This window comes from Mobula hypostoma, unplaced genomic scaffold, assembly GCF_963921235.1.
Source record: "Mobula hypostoma unplaced genomic scaffold, sMobHyp1.1 scaffold_125, whole genome shotgun sequence".
Lineage (NCBI taxonomy): Eukaryota > Metazoa > Chordata > Chondrichthyes > Myliobatiformes > Myliobatidae > Mobula > Mobula hypostoma.
Window position 1 is genome coordinate 22,176 of NW_026948252.1, and position 21,917 is coordinate 44,092.

The window sequence follows — 21,917 nt, forward strand, 5'->3', positions numbered from 1 at the left end:
TCACGACTGAACTGTGCTCTGAACGCCCAAGCCTGCCACCGCCTGCAACACGTCACTCACTTGTCTGTCAAGAATCTGTCTTCTGTGGAATTAAACACACCAAAAAGACTCCGCTTTGGAAACTTTGAGGAAGAAGATCCCAAAGACACACTATCCCACCTCCTAAAAGTAACCCTACCCATTTTCACCTGTTTCAGCCCCCCTTAAAGCAGCAAACATGTTTTCCACATTGCTGCCAAGATGTTTCGTTATGTTGTACATTACCAGCAACCGCTCAACTCATTTATCGAAACAAGCGGATAAAAACCCTCTCATTCATCTAAATAAATGCGAATAGCATCATCTCCTCATCTTTGTCCAATAAAGTCAAATTCCCACATTCCTCCAGTAACAGGGCAAAATATGGATTTAATTCTATTTCTACAAAGTCCGCGAAAACAATGTTCATAGACAATTCCTCACCAGGGTAAACCATCTATCGAAAAATCTAGAGTGGAACTCTTAAGGCGCTGGACGGAACGAATCATCTATCAGACAGCTCTTGCAGCCAAGCGTGTGCCGAACACATTGCTTCCCTTTCCATCGGACTACACTGATGAGGTCGGGAGGGGGATCCTGACGACTTGGTATCCCAAGATTTCCGCACCTTGCGCCCAATTTGTGACCTGGAGAGGTCGCTCCAATGCCTCTGTTCGCATGTTCGCAGCGACAGGACCAACACGGGAGGCAGCAGTTAATTATGAGATAGATCGCCCCCACAGACTGGCACGGTATTCACCTCCAGAACTACGGCAAGCGCTGCTGCTTTAAAATTGAACTGGACAGTCATAGCAGTCGTCCCAGCTCGACAAGGGACTGACCCTTCGCGCATTACATTTCCATTGTCCTTCAATACAGACGAATGCCATCGTCATCTTATGGTCTTATTGCCCACTTATAAAGAAGGCACGGCAGCCGTTCTGCTTTGCTGGAAGATTGCAAAGATTGGGCACGTCTTCTAACCAAGTTCTGTTATACGCGCGGTGGGGTGTATAGGAGCCTCAGGTTCAGCAACAGTTTGTACCGCTCAAATCTCAGGCTCTGGAATCAGAGTGGATAACTTCACTCACTCCAATACTGAGCTGATTCTACAAACTATGAATTCAGTTCCAATAATTTATAACACATGTCCTATTTACTCCAATATTATTCTTATTATTATTATTTATTTTTGTGTTTGCACAATTTGTTGTCGGTTGCACATTGTCTGCTTGTCTGTTGTCTGTAGTTCTTCATTGATTCTATTGCGTTTCTTTATATTTGCTGTGAATGCCCTCAATAAGATGAAACTCGGGGTGGTGTATGCTGTCATCTCTGTACTTTGATAATACATGTATTTTGAGCGTTTATCTTTGAACAGTAATATGGATTCTATTCAGCTTTCCGGTTCAGTTTTACGATGATCTTTAGCTTTATGACTCAGCAAACATGTTCGCTATCGGCTGCCCACCAAATTCTGCCTGACTGTCAACACTATAAATGGAAGTTTTGAACAAAAGACCCGCAATAAGTATTGACAAGATTTCAATCGGGTAGACGTCATCAAATTCTGGTGACGTATCATTTACTAAGACTAAAATATATACAAGTGGGGGATGTTTTTTCAAGGAAAATCAGGAACAGCGTGGTCAGTGCAAGGATTCTCTTCAATCTGCAAGACCTCGTTTTTAAACTTCTGACAACATACGTCGACACACATTTGCTTGCCATATCCACTGCCAGAGACTCAACTGAAGGCGAATTACGAAAGGTACTGGTAATTGAAAGCTGTTGATCTCAAGTGGACAATAGTGTTATATGAAAGATACCGCACCCAAGCTTTGCAAAATCCTTATACCATCTATGATATGATGAAATGCTTTATTGAGATCCGGTGTACAAAATACAATGGCCCTTCCCCACCTACTCATTTCGTTACTGCTCTGAAACCTAAAAAGCACATCCCAGAACTTTATTCCTTCACTATATAATAATTTATCTTCCAATGACCCTGCCCTTCATTAAATTGTTCGTCCTTCATGAGACTCTTCAAGAAATGAACAATATGGGAGATGAGATTCTACACTCTTTGGTTAAAGTGAGACCTCAACTATGTGGAAAGACGGAGTACGGATCACAATCACAATCTAATTCTCATCTCATCTCATGCCTCCAACTCTCCGTTGGCCTCGGAAATTCCAGGCGGCCTTTTTCTCCTTTAGTTTAGTACGCCGGTGGTTCCACGATTTTCTAAGAATGTCTCAGCAGAGCAAATAGTATTTGTAGAATTTTAACATGGTTTTCGCCACGATTCTGAGTTAATTGCAAACTGAACACTTTAATCGATTCCCTCAGATAGTATGCCGTCTCTATTTCCGGACAGACAATGGTTGGGGCTGATGTTATTTGGCATGAACGTCCAATGGGCGCTAAATATAGGAATTATCTCAGCTCATATTCCTCATCGTAGCTACCCACTACTGTGGGCTCCGGTTGCGTTCTGATTATTTCTTGTTTGGACCCCAAGGTTCTACTGTCCCGCGCTCTCTGAAACGTGATATATTAACCTGATCAATAACAGTTGCTGAAACAGGCAGAATCTGAAGACAATCATAGAGTCATAGAGAAGTACAGAACAGAAACAGAACATTCGGCCCATTATTGCCTGCCAAAATCGCTTAAAATGTCAATTTCTATCGATATACCGTAGCACTCCCTATCGCTACTATCCTTGTACAAATCCAAACTTCTCTTAAAATTTGAAACCAAGCTCGCCTGCACTACCTGTTCTGGCAATTATTTACACACTGTCACCACCCTCGGGATGAGAAAGTTAATCCTCATGATCCCCTTAAATGTCTTTCTTTTCTCCATTAATCCATGACCTCCGGTTGTAGCCTCGCCCAACTTCAGTGGAAAACGCCTAATTAAACATATAGAATAGTACAGCACAGTATAGGCCCTTCGACCCACAATGTTGTGCCGACCCTCAAACCCTGCTTCCCTTATAAGCCCCCCACCTTAAATTCCTCCATATACCTGTCTAGTAGTCTCTTAAACTTCACTAGTGTATCTGCCTCCACCACTGACTCAGGCAGTGCATTCCAAGCACCAACCACCCTCTGAGTAAACAAAAAATTCCTCTAATATCCACCTTGAACTTCCCAACCCTTACCTTAAAGCCATGTCCTCTTGTATTCAGCAGTGGTGCCCTGGAGAAGAGGCGCTGTCTATCCACTCTATCTATTCCTCTTGTTATCTTATACACCTCTATCATGTCTCCTCTCAACCTCCTTCTCTCCAAAGAGTAAAGCCCTAGCTCCCTTAATCGCTGATCATAATGCATACTCTCTAAACCAGGCAGCATTCTGGTAAATCTCCTCTGTACTCTTTCCAATGCTTCCGCATCCTTCCTATAGTGAGGCGACCAGAACTGGACACAGTAATCCAAGTGTGGCCTAACCAGAGTTTTATAGAGCTGCATCATTACGCCTGTTAAACTGTATCCCTCGACTTATGAAAGCTAACACCCCATAAGCTTTGTTAACTACCCTATCCACCTTTAAGGCAACTTCCAGGGATCTGTGGACATGCACCCCCAGACCCCTCTGCTCCTCCACACTACCAAGTACCCCGCCATTTACTTTATACTCTGCCTTGGAGTTTGTCCTGCTAAAGTGTACCACCTCACACTTCTCCGGGTTGAACTCCATCTGCCACTTCTCAGCCCACTTCTGCATCATATCAATGTCTCTCTGCAATCTTTGACAATCTTCTACACTATCTACAACACCAACAACCTTTGTGTCGTCTGCAAACTTGCGAACCTACCCTTTCTACATCCACATCCAGGTCGTTAATAAAAATCACAAAAAGTAGAGGTTCCAGAACAGATCCTTGTGGGACACCACTAGTCACAAGCCTCCAATCTGAATGTACTCCCTCCACCACCACCCTCTGTCTTCTGCAGGCAAGCCAATTCTGAATCCACCTGGCCAAATTTCTTTGGATCCCATGTCTTTGACTTTCTGAATAAGCCTACCGTGTGGAAACTTGTCAATTGCCTTAATAAAATCCATATAGATCACATCCACTGCACTACCCTCATCTATATGCCTGGTGACCTCTTCGAAGAACTCTATGAGGCTTGTTAGTCACGATCTGCCCTTCACAAAGCCATGCTGACTGTCCCTGATCAGACTATGATTCTCTAAATGCGCAGAGATCCTATATCTAAGAATCTCTTCCAACAGCTTTCCCAACACAGACGTAAGGCTCACTGGTCTATAATTACCCGGACTATCCCTACTACCTTTTTTGAACAAGGGACAACATTCGCCTCCCTCCAATCCTCTGGTACCATTCCTGTGGACAACCAGGACGTAATGATCCTAACCAGAGGCTCAGCAATCTCTTCTCTCGCCTCATGGAGCAGCTGGGGAATATTCCGTCAGATCCCGGGGGCTTATCTGTCCTAATGTATTTTAGCAACTTCAACACCTCCTCTCCCTTAATATCAACATGCTCCAGAACATCAACCTCACTCATATTGTCCTCACCATAATCAAGTTCCCTCTCATTGGTGAATACCGAAGAGAAGTATCCATTGAGGACCTAGCTCACTTCCACAGCCTCCAGGCACATCTTCCCACCTTTATTTCTAATCGGTCCTACCTTCACTCCTGTCATCCTTTTTTTCTTCACATAATTGAAGAATGCCTTGGGGTTTTCCTTTACCCTGCTCGCCAAGGCCTCCTCATGCCCCCTTCTTGCTCTTCTCAGCCCCTTCTTAAGCTCCTTTCTGCCTCCCTACATTCCTCAATAGACCCATCTGATCAGTGCTTCCTAAACCTCATGTATGCTGCCTTCTTCCACCTGACTAGATTTTCCACCTCACTTGTCACCCATGGTTCCTTCACCCTACCATTCTTTATCTTCCTCACCGGGACAAATGTATCCCTAACATCCTGCAAGAGATCTCTAAACATCGACCACATGTCCATAGTACATTTCCCTGCAGAAACATCATCCCAATTCACACCCAGAAGTTGTACCCTTATAGCCTCATAATTTGACTTTCCCCAATTAAAAATGTCCCTGTCCTTTCTGATTCTATCCTTTTCGATGACAATGCTAAAGTCCAGGGAGCGGTGGTCACTGTCCACCAGGTGCTCACCCACTGAGAGAACTGTGACCTGACCCGGTTCATTACCTAGTCCTAGATTTAGTATGGCATTCCCCCTAGTCGGCTTGTCCACATACTGTGACAGGAATCCGCATTCACCTTGTCAAACCACACATAATTGCGTATACTTCTATCAAATCTCCTCCCACTCTTCTACGTTCTAAAGAATACAATCCTGTCCTATTCATTTGATCCCCATAACTCTGGTCCACCAGACCCAGCAAGATCATTGAGCATTTTCGCTGCACTGTTAATCTTTGTTTACATCTTTTCTGCACTCAATACACCAAATTTTGATTCAAACTCTTGTTACACAACTTCAACGTAACATCCCATCTTCAGTACTCAATACATTGATTTATGAAGGGTAAAGTGGCAAAAGCTTTCTTTACGACCCTATCTACATGTGACGCTATTTTCAACTAATTACTTACCTGTGTTCCGAGATCCCTTCGTCTTATCACAATCTTCAGTACCATACCGTTCACCGTGGGAGATCTACCCTGGATGGTTCTACCGAAGTGCATTATTCTGCATTAAATTTCACTTGACATTATTTTTTCAGCCCAATTTTCCAGTTGATCCCAATGCCGCTGCAAGATATGATAGACTTCCGCGCTGTCCACTGCACCCCAAACTTGGTGTCATCCGCAAATTTGCTGATCCGGTTACCCACACTATTATCCAAATCATTGACATAGATTGCATACAACAAAGGAGCCAACACCTCACCCTACGGCACGCCACCAGTCTCAGACTTATAAACCAGTCCCTGACTTCTCCTTCAGTTAGTCCTTGTCTCTCTTCTCCGGGAAGTAAGCAAAATCGCTCTTCCCGTAAGCATTTTGTGCTTGTAGCGTTGGAGGAGATCTTCGGCCGCGGAGAACCTAACCTTGGATTTTTATTCTAAAAAGAGAGGCGGTGGATAACCAAACTGGCACTTAAACGGTGAAATTCCCTGCGCCGAAAGTTGGAAGGTGTTGAGGGCGAACTCTGCGCACATCAACTGGTCATATCATTCAGCAGATCTTTCAAAGGCCACGTATCTTGGTTGGTTCATTCGGTCTGGCCGTCGGAGTGTGGGCGAAACCCAAAGAAAAGAACTGTTGTTACACCCATCAGTTTACAGAACTCTACCTGTGACATCTGACTCACGCAAACGGAGTTTCTCTTGCCTCAGACGTCTCAGAAACTGCATAAGGTGTAACAGCGGCGATGCTCGGAACTGCAACTTGGACCTGTTGGCCATAAACAGCCAGAGGATCAAAGCACTTGACATCCAGAAAATCATTGCTGTTTTCGTCACCAATCACAACAGCAAACGGATTGTGCTTCTCTGAAAACATGAATGGTGAGTGCAGTTGATTACTTTTAGAATTTTGGGCCAAGACTAATGCTGATTATTATTATTATTATTATTATTATTATTACTATTATGTGGTAGATACCCCATAGTCCTTATGTTTCCTGCAAATCCTAAAATATTATAGTCATAGTCACAGTTTATTGATCCCGGGGGGAATTCGGTTTCGTTGCAGTTGCACTAACCAAGAACAGAGTATAACTGTAGCAATATAAACCATAAATAAATAAATAATAATATGTAACTTATGCCAGGAAATAAGTCCAGGACCAGCCTATTGGCTCAGGGTGTCTGATCCTCCAAAGGAGGAGTTGGAAATTTTGATAGCCACTGGCAGGAATGACTTCCCATGACGCTCAGTGTTGCATCTCGGTGGAATGAGTCTCTGGCTGAATGGACGCCTGTGTCCACCCAGTCCATTATGTAGTGGATGGGAGACATTGTCCAAGATGGCATGCAACTTGGACAGCATCCTCTTTTCAGACACCACCATCATAGAGTCCAGTTCCATCCCCACAACATCCCTGGCCTTACGAATGAGTTTGTTGATTCTGCTGGTGTCTGCTGCCCTCAGCCTGCTGCCCCAGCACACAACAGCAAACATGATAGCACTGGCCACCACAGACTCGTAGAACATCCTCAGCATCGTCCGACAGATGTTAAAGGACCTTAGTCTCTCAGGAAATAGAGACGGCTCTGACCCTTCTTGTAGACAGCCTCAGTGTTCTTTGACTAGTCCAGTTTATTGTCAATTCGTATCCCCAGGTATTTGTAATCCTCCACCATGTCCACACTGACCCCCTGGATGGAAACAGGGGTTACCGGTACCTTAGTTCTCCTCAGGTCTACCACCAGCTCCTTAGTCTTTTTCACATTAAGCCGCAGATAATTCTGCCCACACCATGTGACAAAGTTTCCGACCGTAACCCATTCCGCACCCAAAAAACATAATTTGCAACTTCCACCATCTCCAAAGAGATCGTACAAACAAACTTAGGTTTACCTCCCCATCACCGACCCCCGCAACTACTCTCCACTTTTCACGGGGATCGCTTCCTCCGTTATTCCGTTTCTCTTCCGTCCCTCACCATTCATCTCCCTCCCGGCGCTTATCCCTGCAGGCGGCCACAGTGCTACACCTGCCCATCCACCTCTTACCTCACCACCAGTCTTTGTCCCCAAACAGCCCTTCCAGGCGAGGCAATTATTTACCTACCAATGCACTGCGGTAGTCTGTGTGGCCAATGCTCCCGAAGACGCCTTCCCTACATTGGCAACCCATCGTTAATCGGGAGACCATTTCGTCGAGCAGCTCAGCTCCATCCACCAAAAACAGATCTTCCCGCAGTCCCAACATTTTAATTCCGATTCCTATTCCTGTTCTGACATGTCATTCCTCAGCTTCCTCTTGTTCCACGATGAGACCACCTTCAGGGTGGAGGAGAAACACCCTATACGTTGTCTGGGTAGCCTCCACCATCCAGGTATCCTTCTCCCCCTCCGTTACTTTTACACTCTGGCGTCTCAGTATTTCGTTCCCGCTCCTGAAGAAGGATCTCGGCCCGACACTTAGGCTGTTTATTCATTCCCATAGAAGCTGCCTGACCTGCGGAGATCCTCTCACAGTTTGTCTGTGTCGCTTTTAGTATTATTTTTTGTGAGGCATCGTGACGGAGGCTGCGAGTCAATGTTTTTGAGCCATTGATGCCTCGCTGCATTTTAATAATGAAGTTGAATTAAAAACCTGGTGACCATAATGTTCAGGTTATCAATGACTCTGAAAATCTGCACTCAGATAAAGTGCTTTAAACGCCAAGAGTTTTAAATCCTTGCAAATACAAACATCTGGAACGAATTACTCTTATAAACATCAAGCCGTCATTGCTCTCACGACGTGATTCTGAGATGGTCATTAGTCTAATGATACATCAGTAGGTTTGTAGGTCTGCAGTGTTAGATTTACTTGTCAATTTTATGGCTCCGAGTTGAGTATCCCATTGACGGGTTGTATGTTCTGAGTAAGTTTAATAGTTTGTGGTGTGTTATAACATTGAATCTTTCAATGTGTTTGAACAGCAACATTGCTTGTTATTCAATGTGTTCTCTGTCTGGCGCAACCCTTGCATGTTTCTGGCGTTAACATGTTGGATTATATAACAGCATGTATGTGTTTCTAGTCTACTCTATGTGATGCTTTCGAGAGGTTACCGAGTGTTTCAGCCTCCTGAACGGAATGAACAATGTTGCAGATGGCAATCGATGAGGTTGGTAGGGATCCTCGGGGAAGAGTGAGGGACATGAAGTGTTGAAACTAGAGAGTGGTGTCCATCCATCCAGGGACAATTTGAAGCAACACGGATAATCAGTGGACAACATTCAGACCTTTTTCTTGAAAGCAAAAAAGAAGGACTCTGGTCACATAAACCGGCATGAACATCGACTTCTCTAACTTACGCTAAGGCCCCACCTCCCCCTTGTACCCCATCTGTTACTTATTTTTATACACACATTCTTTCTCTCACTCTCCTTTTTCTTCCTCTGTCCCTCTGAATATACCTCTTGCCCATCCTCTGGTTCCCACCTCCCCCCCGCCTTGTCTTTCTTCCCGGACCTCCTGTCCCATGATCCTCTCGTATCCCTTTTGCCAATCACCTGTCCAGCTCTTGGCTCTATCCCTCCACCTCCTGTCTTCTCCTATCATTTTGGATCTCCCCCTCCCCCTCCAACTTTCAAATCTCTTACTAGCTCTTCCTTCAGTTAGTCCTGACGAAGGGTCTCGGCCTGAAACGTCGACTGTGCCTCTTCCTATAGATGCTGCCTGGCCTGCTGCGTTCACCAGCAACTTTGATGTGTGTTGCTTGAATTTCCAGCATCTGCAGAATTCCTGTTGTTTTCTGCTTAAGTCACAGAAGGTTGCATGACGGGAACCCGAGGGAACTACAACTACCAAGAATTGTGCCACACTTTTCGCTGGCTAATCTGCTAAAGCATTGCCTTTAGTGACCCGGTCGAACATGTGGGTGTGGGCCACACATTTAATAATAGTCAAAACTCGAGGTAGCTGCAGAGCGGTGAGTAAATTGTTTACAAAGGTGGCATTACTAGAGTCTGTCCTCCCTCCACGGTGATCTGGACAGGGGTGCAGTTGATGCTGCCGACTTCATGACCTGAAATTGCCCAGAGATGTGGTACAACAGCTTGAATTCGGTCAATATTAAAAGACTGTCTTGCCAGATGTCCCGTCCTCACCTCAGACTCCTTCCAGTATCGGAGTTGGCCCACGACCAATTCTTGCCAGTCTCCCTTGGTGCTGGAGGCTTGTTTCATTAAGGTGTAGGCAAGGAACCCAGGCTTTTTGGCTTGACCCAGGGTAAACCCTAATGGTGATATGGGGAACCACCAGTCCTGTCTGTCGCCAAAGGAAATCCAGAACTTCGGCCAGTAATGCACTGCCCTCTCTTCCTATAGCCTCTCCAATCACCGTGACTGGGAACTTCTGTCCCTCGAAGGGTGCATAGTATTGGCTTTCCTCAGCTGAGCACCCCACAGGGTCATAGCACAGAGTCACATGAGGGTCGGCCGCTGGCAGAAAGGGTTCAAACGCAAAGTGCCCACCACTGGGGTGTTGGAAATCTCGACTTCCAATGGACAGAGCAAGTCTCTCCCTGCTAGATTACACCCCCGACTGGTGGTGACTGTAAATGAAACCTCACACTAGTTCCCATGGAAATCTACCTGCAGTGGCTGGGTACGTGAATATGTACGTTCCGTGCCTTCGAACCCAGACAGAGTGATTGTAGCGTCTGATAGCTGGAATCTCTTTTCCAATACTATTTCCTGATGGAGAGTGGTTGTCATTGCCCCGGTATCAATCATAAATAGAATTGGAATTCCAGCAACTTGCAATATTACGTTGGGGTCTTCCTGAGGGGTTGTACTCATGGTAGGAAGTATCCTTGCTTGTCAATTTCTAAACAGGTTGTTGTCCCCACCTGTCCCTTGGTAGGTTTTTGTTCGTATTTCTGATCCCCAGATAAAGCCCGCTCGTGTCCTTCTACCCGCTGAAAATATTCAGCTTTAATATTAGTTCTCTTGGGGGTTGATTGGGATTCGAAACCCGGGTCTCAATAATATGTTAAAGCTCATCACATTCAATTTTGGTCATTGTCAGGCCAATCCATATTATAAGATTTAATCATGTTGGCTAACTTAATTGGTAAGCATTTGAGCAGTAGGCATTAAGCGGCGGTGGGGGGGTTGTATAGTGGGTGCCCACTCCTCATCACTGCCCTCAAACAGGATCGGTATGCCAGACATGGGTTCAGGATCCCTTGTTTCTCTATCAGCTCGAAAATTAGACTGACGTTCCTGCCCTTCTCTCCTCTCTAGGCTGGCCTTGGTCAAAGGGGTGAGAGGGGAATCGTTAGTTAGGGGAACAGAACAAGAGGGGACTAATATCCTAATGGTAAGGCTTGCTAGAGCTAGTGTGGGAGGAGGGGTGATGTGGTTAAAATAAGTTGTTGGGGGAATGGGAGCCGGAATGACAGAACAGATAGTGGAGAGGGTGAATTGAATTGACTTTATTACATACATCCTTCATATACATGAGGAGTAGAAATCTTTATGTTATGTCTCTGTCTAAATGTGCAATGTGTAATATATTATAAATAGTTTGTACATAGGACAGTCAATATAACACAGAAATGCAATTGTATCAGCATGAATTAATCAGTCTGATGGCCTGGTAGAAGATGATGCCCCAGAGCCTGTTTGTCCTTTTGCTGTGGTACCGTTTCCTGGATGGTAGCAGCAGGAACAGTTTGTGGTTGTGGTGATTGGGTCCCCAATATCCTTTGGGCCTTTTCTACACACCTGTCACTGCACATGTCCTGAATAGTGGGAAGTTCACATCTACAGACACGCTGGGCTGTCCGCACCGCTCTCTGCAGGTTCCTGCGATTGAGGGAAGTACAGTTCCCAGACCAGGCTGTGATGCAGCCAGTCAGGATGTTCTCAGTTGTATCCCAGTAAAAAGTTCTTAGGATTTGGGGCTCCATCCCAAACGTCTTCAACCATTTGAAGTGAAAGAGGAGCTGTTGTGCTCTTTTCACAACACAGCCAGTATGTAGAGACTATGTGAGTTCCTTAGTGATGTTTCTGCCAAGGAACTTAAAGCTGTTCACCCTCTCAACCCCAGATCCATTGATGTCAATAGGGGTCAGCCTGTCCCCATTCCTCCTGTCATCCACAATCAGCTCCTTTGTTTTTGTGACAATGAGGGAGAGTTTGTTTTCTTGACACCAGTCAGATGTTGTTCAGACCTCAGACAGAGTCAGCAATCAAATGTTTGAGCATGGTGCGATGAATGAGCTGAGCTGTGTATATCACAATGCAAGAAGCATTGTAGGAAAGCCAGATGAGCTCAGGACAGGGAATTATGATATTGTAGCAATTATTGGGACTTGGTTGCACCCAACAGTCTGAGGGATTTAGAGGAACAAATTTGTAGAGAGATCGCAGACCATGCCAAGAAACAAAGGTTGATTCAGTAAGTGATGTTAACTTTCCATATATTGACTGGGACTCCCATACAGTAAAAGGACTAGATGGGGTAGAGTTTGTCAAATGTGCCCTTAATCAGTACGTAGAATTCCTAACGTAGAAGTGTGCAATAAGCTGTGAGGAAATGATCCAGGGCTGGCGACAGAAATTAGTGATCATAATGCCATGAAATTCAAAGTAAATATGGAAAAGAGAGGTTTGGACCACGGGTTGAGATTCTAAATTGGAGAGAGGTCAATTTTGATGGTATCAGAAAGGATGTGACAAGTGTGGTTTGGGACAGGCTGTTTTCTGGCAAAGAAGTACTTGGTAAGTGGGAGGCCTTCACAAGTGAAATTTTGAATTGTAGGTTTGTATGTGCCTGCCAAAATAAAAGTTGAAAGGTAACTGGTGCAGGGTACCTTGGTTTTCAAGAGATATTGAGGGCCGGGATATTTTGTTCCTCTAAATGCCTCAGACCGTTCGGAGCTACTAAGACTCATTAATGACTACAATATCATAATTCCACGCCCTGAGCTCATCCGACTTTTTTTTTAGTCATCTTCTGTTGGTTTCTAAAAGCTTCCCAATAGTTTTTGCTCATTATTTTGCCTTCTCTTTGGCTTTTATGTTGGCTTTGGCTTCTCATTTCAGCCACGGTTGTGTCCTCCTGCCTTTCCAATGCTTCCACTTCTTTGGGATGTATCGATCACTCAGCTCCCGAATTGCTCCCAGAAACTCCAACCATTGCTGCTCCGTTGTCACTCCTACATTTTCCCTTCCAAACAAGTTTGGCCAGCTTCTCTGTCATAGAAACATGGAGAAGTTCAGTATGGAAACAGGCCATTTGGCCCATCTAGTCAATGCCAAAAAAACATTTAAGTTGTCTAATGCATCTACCTGCACCGGGACCATCGCCCTCCATACCCCAACCATCCAGGCTCCCATCCAAACGCCTTCGAAATGGTGAAATCGAGCTCATATTCACCACTTGTGCTGACATCTCATTCCACACTCTCACGACCATTTCAGTAAAGAGCTTTTCCACTTGATCCATTAAATTTTCACCTTCCGCACTTACGCTTGACCTCTGGTTGTCATCCCACCCAACCTTTGTGGAAGAAACTGCTTGCATTTACCCTATCTGTACCCTCATAATTCTGTATACTTCTGGAAAATCCTCAAAGCAATGTATAATTTCCTTGTTTATGTTTAGAGCCTTTTTTAGGTGTATAAGATGATGAGGGGCATTGATCGTGTGGATAGCCAGACGTTTTTCCCAGGGCTGAAATGGCTAACACGAGGGGGCATAGTTTTAAGGTGCTTGGAAATAGATACCGAGGGGATGTCAGGGGTAAGTTTTTTTTACACAGAGAGTGGTGGGTGCGTGGAGTGCGCTGCCAGCTAATTTGCATTTGATTGTTTCAGTTACTGTGGGGCAGCTCAGTGGGAACAGGGAATAATACCAATGGAGAGAGTCAAACTGAGCCAGGACACAGATTGGAGATGGCAGAAATGCCCCATTCTTATAGAGACAGGAAAATCATCAAAGAATTTGATGGTCATTCCAGATGCCAGCACTGTGCCCAGTTAGAAGATGATTTCTCTCCAACTTGGGTTGAACCTCACTGTAACGGTGTGATTCCAGATTGCACCTTGATGATTCAAGTGATCTCATCTGCAGTGTTGTCCTAAACCCATTGACGATTTTGTACATCTTTTTACAGGTTAAAAATGACAAGGAATTTGTCTACGGAAATCTCGAACACAACACACCAGTTTTTCTGTCTCTGTCCAGATATTTAAGAAGTGGAGCAAGGGATTCACTCGATCATCCTTCCTGCTCAGACTGTGGGGAGGGATTCACTCGATCATCTGACCGACTGGCACACCCGTCATTTTACACAGGAGAGATCCCATTCATCTGCTCAGACAGTGGGAATGGATTCAGTCGGTCATCTCAACTGAAGGTACATCAGCAAGTTCACACTGGGACAAGGCCATTTACCTGTTCTGTGTGTGAGAAGGAATTCAGTCAGTCTTCCCACCTGTGGACACACCAGTCAGTTCACACTGGGCAGAGGCTGGTCATCTGCTGAATTTGTGGGGAAGGATTCACTCGGTCATCTGACCTAATGGCTCACCAGCGAGTCCACACCGGGGAGCGGCCATTCACCTGCTCAGACTGTGGGAAAAGATACACTTGGTTATCTGAACTGAAGGTACATCAGAGAGCTCACACTGGAGAGAGGCCGTTCACCTGCTCAGACTGCGGGAAGGGATTCACTCAGTCATCCACCCTAGTGGCACACCAGCGAGTTCATACTGGGGAGAGGCCGTTCACCTGCTCACTGTGGGAAGGGATTCACTTGGTCATCTAAACTGAAGGTACATCGGCGAGTTCATGCTCAGACTGTGGGAAGGGATTCACTTGCTCATCTCAACTCAAGGTACATCAGCGAGTTCACACTGGGGAGAGGCCGTTCATTTGCTCAGACTGTGGGAAGGGATTCACTCAGTCATCTAAATTGAAGGTACATCAGAGTGTTCACACCGGGGAGAGGCCATTCACCTCGGACTGTGGGAAGGGATTCACTGAGTCATTTCATCTACTGAGACACCAGTCAGTTCACACTGGAGAGTGGCCATTCACCTGCTCGGACTGTGGGAAGGGATTCACTTGCTCATCTAAACTGAAGGTACATCAGGGAGTTCACACTGGGGAGAGTCCGTTCACCTGCTCATTGTGTGGGAAGGGATTCACTTTATCATCTCAGCTACTGAGACACCAGTCAGCCCACATAGGGAAATGGCCATTTACCTGCTCAGTCTGTGGGAAAGGATTCATTTTCTCATCTCAACTGAAGGTACATCAGCGAGTTCACACTGGGGAGAGGCCATTCACCTGTTCAGACTGTGGGAAAGGATTCTTTCAGTCATCCCACCTTCAAGAACACCGGTTCGTTCACACTGGGGAGCGGTCGTTCATCTGCTCAGTATGTGGGAAGGGATTCACTCGGTTATCTCAACTACAGAGACACCAGCGAGTTCACACAGGGGAGAGGCCATTCACCTGCTCTGTGTGTGGGAAGGGATTCACTTGGTCATCCCAACTACATAAACACCAGCGAGTTCACACTAGGTAGAGGCCGATCACCTGCTCAATCTCTGGGGAGAGATTCTTTCAGCCAAATCAATCAAATGTGCATCATTGAGTTCACACTGGGGAGAGGCCGTTCACCTGTTGTGGATGTGGGAAGCGATTCACTCAGCCATCTAAGCTTATGTAACTCTCGCTTCAGCTAGCAGCTTAATATAAGGGTTGATAGCCTCCCAGCCCGGGCAAGTTACGAAATCTCGTTTGGGTGGATGCTGCGTGATGTGTCCCCTGTTACAAATCAGTATCCCAAAATAACAAATGGTACACAATATGTGATTAAACGATTGCTCTTTATAATACTTACTTTGACTATAGGGTTAGTAAAGTAAACAAAAAAAAAAGAAAAAGGGCCCACTCTCACCATTCGTGCCTTCTCATCTCTCCCCAGCAAAAGACCATGAAAATCTCTCTTCCAGACTCATAAGAAAGAACATTTTTTTCATTGGATAGCCCTGCACTCCAAAACCCTGTTATCTCTAGTCATTATCTAAATAGGGCTGCTTCAGAGAAACCATTACCTCAGCACTGAAATATTACAGAGAGGCCGTTACATTAGCAGTGAAACCTACAGCATGTTACACTTGTGACACACTGCCGGGTTCACACTGGGGAGAAAGTTTCAATAAGCTGCTTGCTGGATATTTGTCCATCACCATTGCTGAATACAATTTCGAGAATGACTATCGGTGCTGAACTCTGCAATTATTGCTGCTGGTCACCACACCCAGTTCTGCACCCTGGTCACTGGGCATGGGAGGAGTTTCTTCTGCTGCATATTCACCTTTAATGGGACTGGAGTTTAAAATTCTGGATCTGAGACAAAAAGTCATTTCTATTTTAAACTCTGTCTCTGGTACTTAGTGAATTTATAACACACCTAGTTTACAGCAGAGAATCAGCTCAGGCTGGCTGGACCCTGCCAGTGATTCAGTTCCACGGCAGTCCTTTTAAATCCTGCCCTGTTGTTCATCTCTCACTCTCCCACTGGTGATTGGTTCCAAACAGTCACCACTCTGTGGGTGAAGAGGTTTCCCTTGCATTCTCTGCAGTCTGAAGAAGTGGAGCTGACTGCAGTTCTGTCTGAGATGTTCTTCGTCCCTATAATCTCTGGCCTGAGGAAGAATGACATTGGTTATTAACCTCCTTACTCATGACTCATTTCCACATTATGGGTCATTTTCTCTGCTTCAGAAGGGTTGTTAGAAAACACCACTGTCCTCTAAAGACTGAAAGCAGAATGGGAAACTATTAGTTGGATGTTCAATGAAGCAGGGTCAGAAACCAAAGGCAGGTCTGCACAGGGCAGAGTTTGGGGCTCTGGATGATGGTCAGGGTAAGAACGTATGATGAGGAGAAGGGAATCAACAGCGGGGCATGGCAACGAATGACAGAGTAGCAACGTTTGGAAGCTGATTGACCGAGAAAATCTTTCCGTTGTGTGACTGATGACACAAACAATACCTGTGGTGAGGTGCTCCTCTGGTCGAGGAACATATGTGTGTTGGGAATGATTATATCTATTGAGTGAATTGTTCCTGCTTGTTTATCCTATAATATTATATCTGGATGGTTTTATGGTTGGTCCTATCTGAAGTAATGTATTTATTATCATATGATTTGTAAGATTTTGACTCTAAAACTGGATCAGGCTTGAATTTATGGTACCTTTATGAAGTGATGGAGGACATTCATGAGTTTGTACTTTAAAGCAAAATTTTAGTGAATGATATCTGCCACTTTATTGTACCTCTGTAAGTAATCAGATTGAGTTAAACTTCTGCAGGATCCTGGCATGTTTTGGATTGAGTCTGGTTTCTCTTAGCATTTTCTGCACTTATTGCCTTGTTTGTTTATATTTCATGTATTTTCGATTTTTTTTCTTTCTTTTTGTTAACCACCTTGTCCTGTATTTCTGCAAGGAACCCCTCTGTTTCTGGGAAGAGGTCTCCAACTCTCAGTCAGGTGCTCGATGCTTCCTTGTCACCATCTCGTCTGCTCAGATCGTTGGGATGTCTCCCATGGAGGGTCATACTCATTCCACTGGTTAATGTTTTCTTCCATAGTGGTGATTCATTTTTCTGAGTTCGTCTCTCATTGAAGTTTTGTCATCTGTATTTCTTATCACGATTTCATATACACACCTGGAGTGCTGAATCCTGTTCATTTTTGATGAAAATATATACTTAGAAGTTTTATTTGACTGTTGTGTGATTTTTTTTTCATGTGTGTTACTTCTCTCCTCCCTTCTGTCCAAGGTAGTGTTAATCTAAGTGGGTTTGAATATAAATAGTCTTTTCTAAAGTTCTTATTTATCTTTGTAAATTTTAATGATTGAAATGGGACCAAGATATTTTCATTAAAAAAGTCAATGTCAGTATTGATGAAAGTGTTTATTGCCTTTGTTGTATTTGTTAACTATTGAGCTCTGTTTGGCAGGTTTTTTGTTCAGATCTATAAAGAGTAAAAGAGAGGGAAGAGTTGATATTGTACCACTGGAAGATGATGCTGGAGAGTCAGTAATAAAGCAAAGAAATAGCGGCCGAGCATAATGAGTATTTTGTGTCAGTCTTCACTGTGTAAAACACGAGCAGTATAAGACCATAAGACACAGGAGCAGAATTAGGCCATTCAGGCCCATCAAGTCTGCTCCGCTGTTCTATCATGGCTGATCCCAGTTCTCACTCAGCCCCATGCACCTGCCTCCTCGGCATATCCTGTAATGCCCTGACTGATCAGCAAACTATTAGCTTCTGCCTTAAATGTAGCCACAGACTTGGCCCCCACTGCCGTCTGTGTCAGAGAATTCCACAGATTCACTGCTCTCTGACTAAATAAAATCCTCATTAACTACTCTAATAGGTCACTCCTCAGTTTTGAGGCTGTGCCCTCTGTTATGGCTACAAACACCATACTAAAAGTCCTTTCCTCATCCACCCTTTCCAGACCTTTCCACATTCGGTGGGTTTCAGTGAGATTTACCACCCATCATCTGCATTTATTAAACATAAGTCAGTGCAGGAGTACAGGCCCAAGGCTGGCAAATGCTTCTCATATCTTAACCCCTTCATTTCCGGAATCATCTTCTTCAGTATCCTCTGGACTCTCTCCAATAACAACACACCTTTTCTGAGATATGGGTCCAAAATATTCTAAGTGCAGCCTAAGTTGTGCCTTATAAATTATCAGCATTATCTCCTTGCTTATATTTTCTACTTCACTTTAAATGCCAGCATTGCATTTGCCTTCTTTACCACAGACTCAACCTGTAAATTAACCTTCTGGGAGTCTTGCCCCAAGGACTCATATTTCCTTCTGTACTTCTGTTGTTTGAACCTTCTCCCCAATCAGATAATAATTCACTATTAACAACAGGAATTCTGCAGATGCTGGAAATTCAAGCAATACACATAAAAGTTGCTAGTGAATGCAGCAGGCCAGGCAGCATCTCTAGGAAGAGGTGCAGTCGATGTTTCAGGCCGAGACCACTATTATAATGGTTTATATTATTGTCTAGTTTGCTCTCTTCAAATAGCTTTTTTTCATTGCCTGTTTTGGATTTTAAAAGCTACCCAATTATCTAACTTCCTACTCACTTTTGCTACCTTATATGCACTTTCCTTCACTTTTATACAGTCCTTAACTCCCTTTGTCAGCCACGGTAGCCTAGCCCCGCTGTTTGAGAACTATTTCTGCGGGACATATCTGTTCAGTACATTATGAACTGTTCTCAGAAACGTCAGCCATTTCTGCTCTGGTGTCATCCCCACCAGTATCCTTCTCCAATCCACCTGGGGAATCACCTCTCTCATGCCTCTGTAATTCCCTTTGTTCCATTGTGATACTATGCATGTGACCTATGCTTCTCCCTCAGAAATTGCAGTAGGAATTCAATCATATTATGATCACTGCCTTCTAATGATTCCTTTACATTAACCACATCTTACACAACATGCAATCTAAGATAGCAGTTCCCCGAGTAGGCTCAAACATCAGCTGCTCTAAAAAGCCATTTTGTATGCATTCAATGCAGTCCCTCCTTGCGATCTCACACAAGTCTGACTTTCCCAATTCTCCTGCAGACTGAAGTCACACACTACAATTGTGTCATTAAATTTATTACATAAATGCCAAACATTCGGGAGTATGTGGGGCAGAAGTGAGGATACATGCTTTTACCAAGGAGAGAAGGTGTTTTGGAAGCTAAAAGGCCTGAATGTAGATAAGACTCCTGGACCAGAACGTGAACACCCCAGGGTTCAGAAAGAGGTAGCTGAAGAGATTGTGAAGGCATTAGAGTCATAGAACACCACAACACAGGAAAATGCCATTCGGCCAATCTAGTCCGTGCCAAAGCATTAATCTGCCGAGTTCCAACAACTTCCACCTGGACCATAGCCCTCCATATCCTTCTCATCCATGGACCAAAGCAAACCTCTCTTAAAGGTTGAAATCGTCCCTGCCACTTGCTCTGGCAGCTGGTTGCACACTCTCCCCGCCTCTGATCAAATAATTTCCCCCTTAGTTTTCTCTTAAAGTAATGAGTAATGATGTATCAAGAATCACTACATTTTGGAACGGTTCTGGTGGATTGGAAAGTACAAATGTCACTCCACTCTTTAAGACAGGGAGGCAGAAGAAAGAAAATTATAGGACCGTTAGGCTGATCTCAGTGGTCAGGAAGGTGTTTGTGTGTATTAAGGGTGAGTTTTTTTGGGTACTGTAATTGGGGACGCCTGATGAAGTAGGCCAAAGTCAGCAGGAGTCCTTTAGGGGAAATTATGTCTGACAAATCTCTTGGAATACTTTGAGGAAATAGCAGGCAGTATAGATAAAGCAGAGGCAGTGGATGTTGGCTTGGATTTCAGATGATCTTTAACAAGGTAGACCATGCAAGGCTTATTGAGAAAGTAAAGAGGCATGGGATTCAAGGGGACATTGGTTTGTGGATCCAGAACTGGCTTGCCCACAGAAGGCAAAGAGTGGTTGTAGACGGGTCATATTCTGCATGGAGGTTGGTCACCAGTGGTGTGACTCAGGAATCTGTTCCGGGACCCCTACTCTTTATATAAATGCCCTGGATGAGGAAGTGGTAGGTTAGTAAATTTACTGATAACACAAAGGTTGGGGGTGTTGTGGATAGTGTGGAGGGCTGTCAGAGCTTACAGCGGGATATTGATAGGATGCAAAACTTGGCTGAGAAGTGACAGATGGAGTTCAAGCTGGAGGATTGAGAGGTGACCTGATAGAGCTGTACAAGATGATCGTGTGGATAGTCAGAGGCTTTTTCCCCAGGGCTGAAATGGCTGTCACAAGAGGACACAGGTTTAAGGTGCTGGGGAGTAGGTACAGAGGAGATGTCAGGGGTAAGTTTTTTACTCAGAGAGTGGTGAGTGCGTGGAATGGGCTGCCGGCAATGGTGGTGGAGGCGGATATGAAAGGGTCTTTTAAGAGACTTTCGGATAGGTACATGGAGCTTATAGAGATAGAGGGCTATGGGTAACCCTAGGTAATTTTAAGGTAAGGACATGTTCGGCACAGCTTTGTGGGCTGAAGGGTCTGAATTGTGTTGTAGGTATTCTATGTTTCTATGAACATACATTTTGTGTCAGTAACAGATTTGGAAATGTTGGATTTGGTCTCTCAGCCAAATCGTTGACACAGCTTGGGAACAACTGGGTTCAAAGCATTAGTCCCTACAACACCGACTGGGACATCTTGCAGGCCCGGGAAGGGTCTGGTTATTCCTTGTATTTAAACACACAGAGACCAGGAACTGGAGAAGGCCACTCGGCCCCTCCAAACAGTCCTGTCATTCAATAAGACCCGGAGCCCCCAACACCGCTCCCATCCCCACTTTGCCCGGACCATTGGCCCCGCTTGCAGGGCAACAGTCTGCCGGTGTTTGCCCCCCAATGTGGTGAATCGCCACCACCGTGGGCTCAGACATTTCCACAGATGAGCCCCTCCTGTCCCCACCGGGACAAACATCCTGTCCGCCCCCTCTCTCACCGTCTTCATCCTTTCAATAAAATCCCCCTCTCCCTCCCCGGGGAACCGGCATCAAACCGACGGGCCGAGCGGTCTCCTCCTACCTCTCAGCGATACATCAGACTCCGGCCGCAGGAGACGCTTCACAAACGCCCCAACTTCCCTCGGAGGGAAATGGAAATAAATCAGAAAGCGGAACATTTACTTTAAGATTTTATTCCGCTTTAACGGGGTAACGCCCTCTCGGCTGGTCCGCCTCCACTATTGGGTGTAACCAGTGATTGACATCGCTTCGCACCAATGGGAATAGCGCAGCTCTGCAATCAATTCAATTCCTCTGTCGACTGATCGGGAGGGGGGTCGTGGCTCGTGCTCAGTAGCTCAGCCGTTAAACCGAAAAAGCTCGAGCACAGCAGCGCGTGTGTGACGTAAGGCACCGCGCTCGAGACAGCAGATGCAGATACGGGGAGACCATGGGTGACGTCAGGCGAGGGGGGTCTGCTATGTGACGTCACGTGAGGGGGAGCGCTTCAGTTTTAAAACTCCTTTTGTTGGGTCCGATCTGGAACAACAAAATTAAATTCGGGTTTCATCGGGACCGGATCCGGTGTTGTGAGATGTGTCCGGCTGTGCCGTGTTGTTGGTGGAGTGGGCAGCGGGGT

The 21,917-nt window shown here is 45.1% G+C and overlaps 1 protein-coding gene across 1 annotated transcript; it reads left to right on the plus strand.

The window, feature by feature from the left end:
• The first annotated feature begins 13,642 nt into the window (after positions 1–13,642).
• LOC134342199 (oocyte zinc finger protein XlCOF6-like) lies at positions 13,643–17,848 on the plus strand. Its single transcript, XM_063040176.1, has 3 exons — positions 13,643–14,380; positions 14,609–14,641; positions 17,187–17,848. The coding sequence occupies exons 1-3, from the start codon at positions 14,243–14,245 to the stop codon at positions 17,313–17,315; spliced, it is 300 nt and encodes a 99-aa protein (XP_062896246.1). The 5' UTR covers positions 13,643–14,242; the 3' UTR covers positions 17,316–17,848.
• The last annotated feature ends 4,069 nt before the right edge of the window (positions 17,849–21,917 follow it).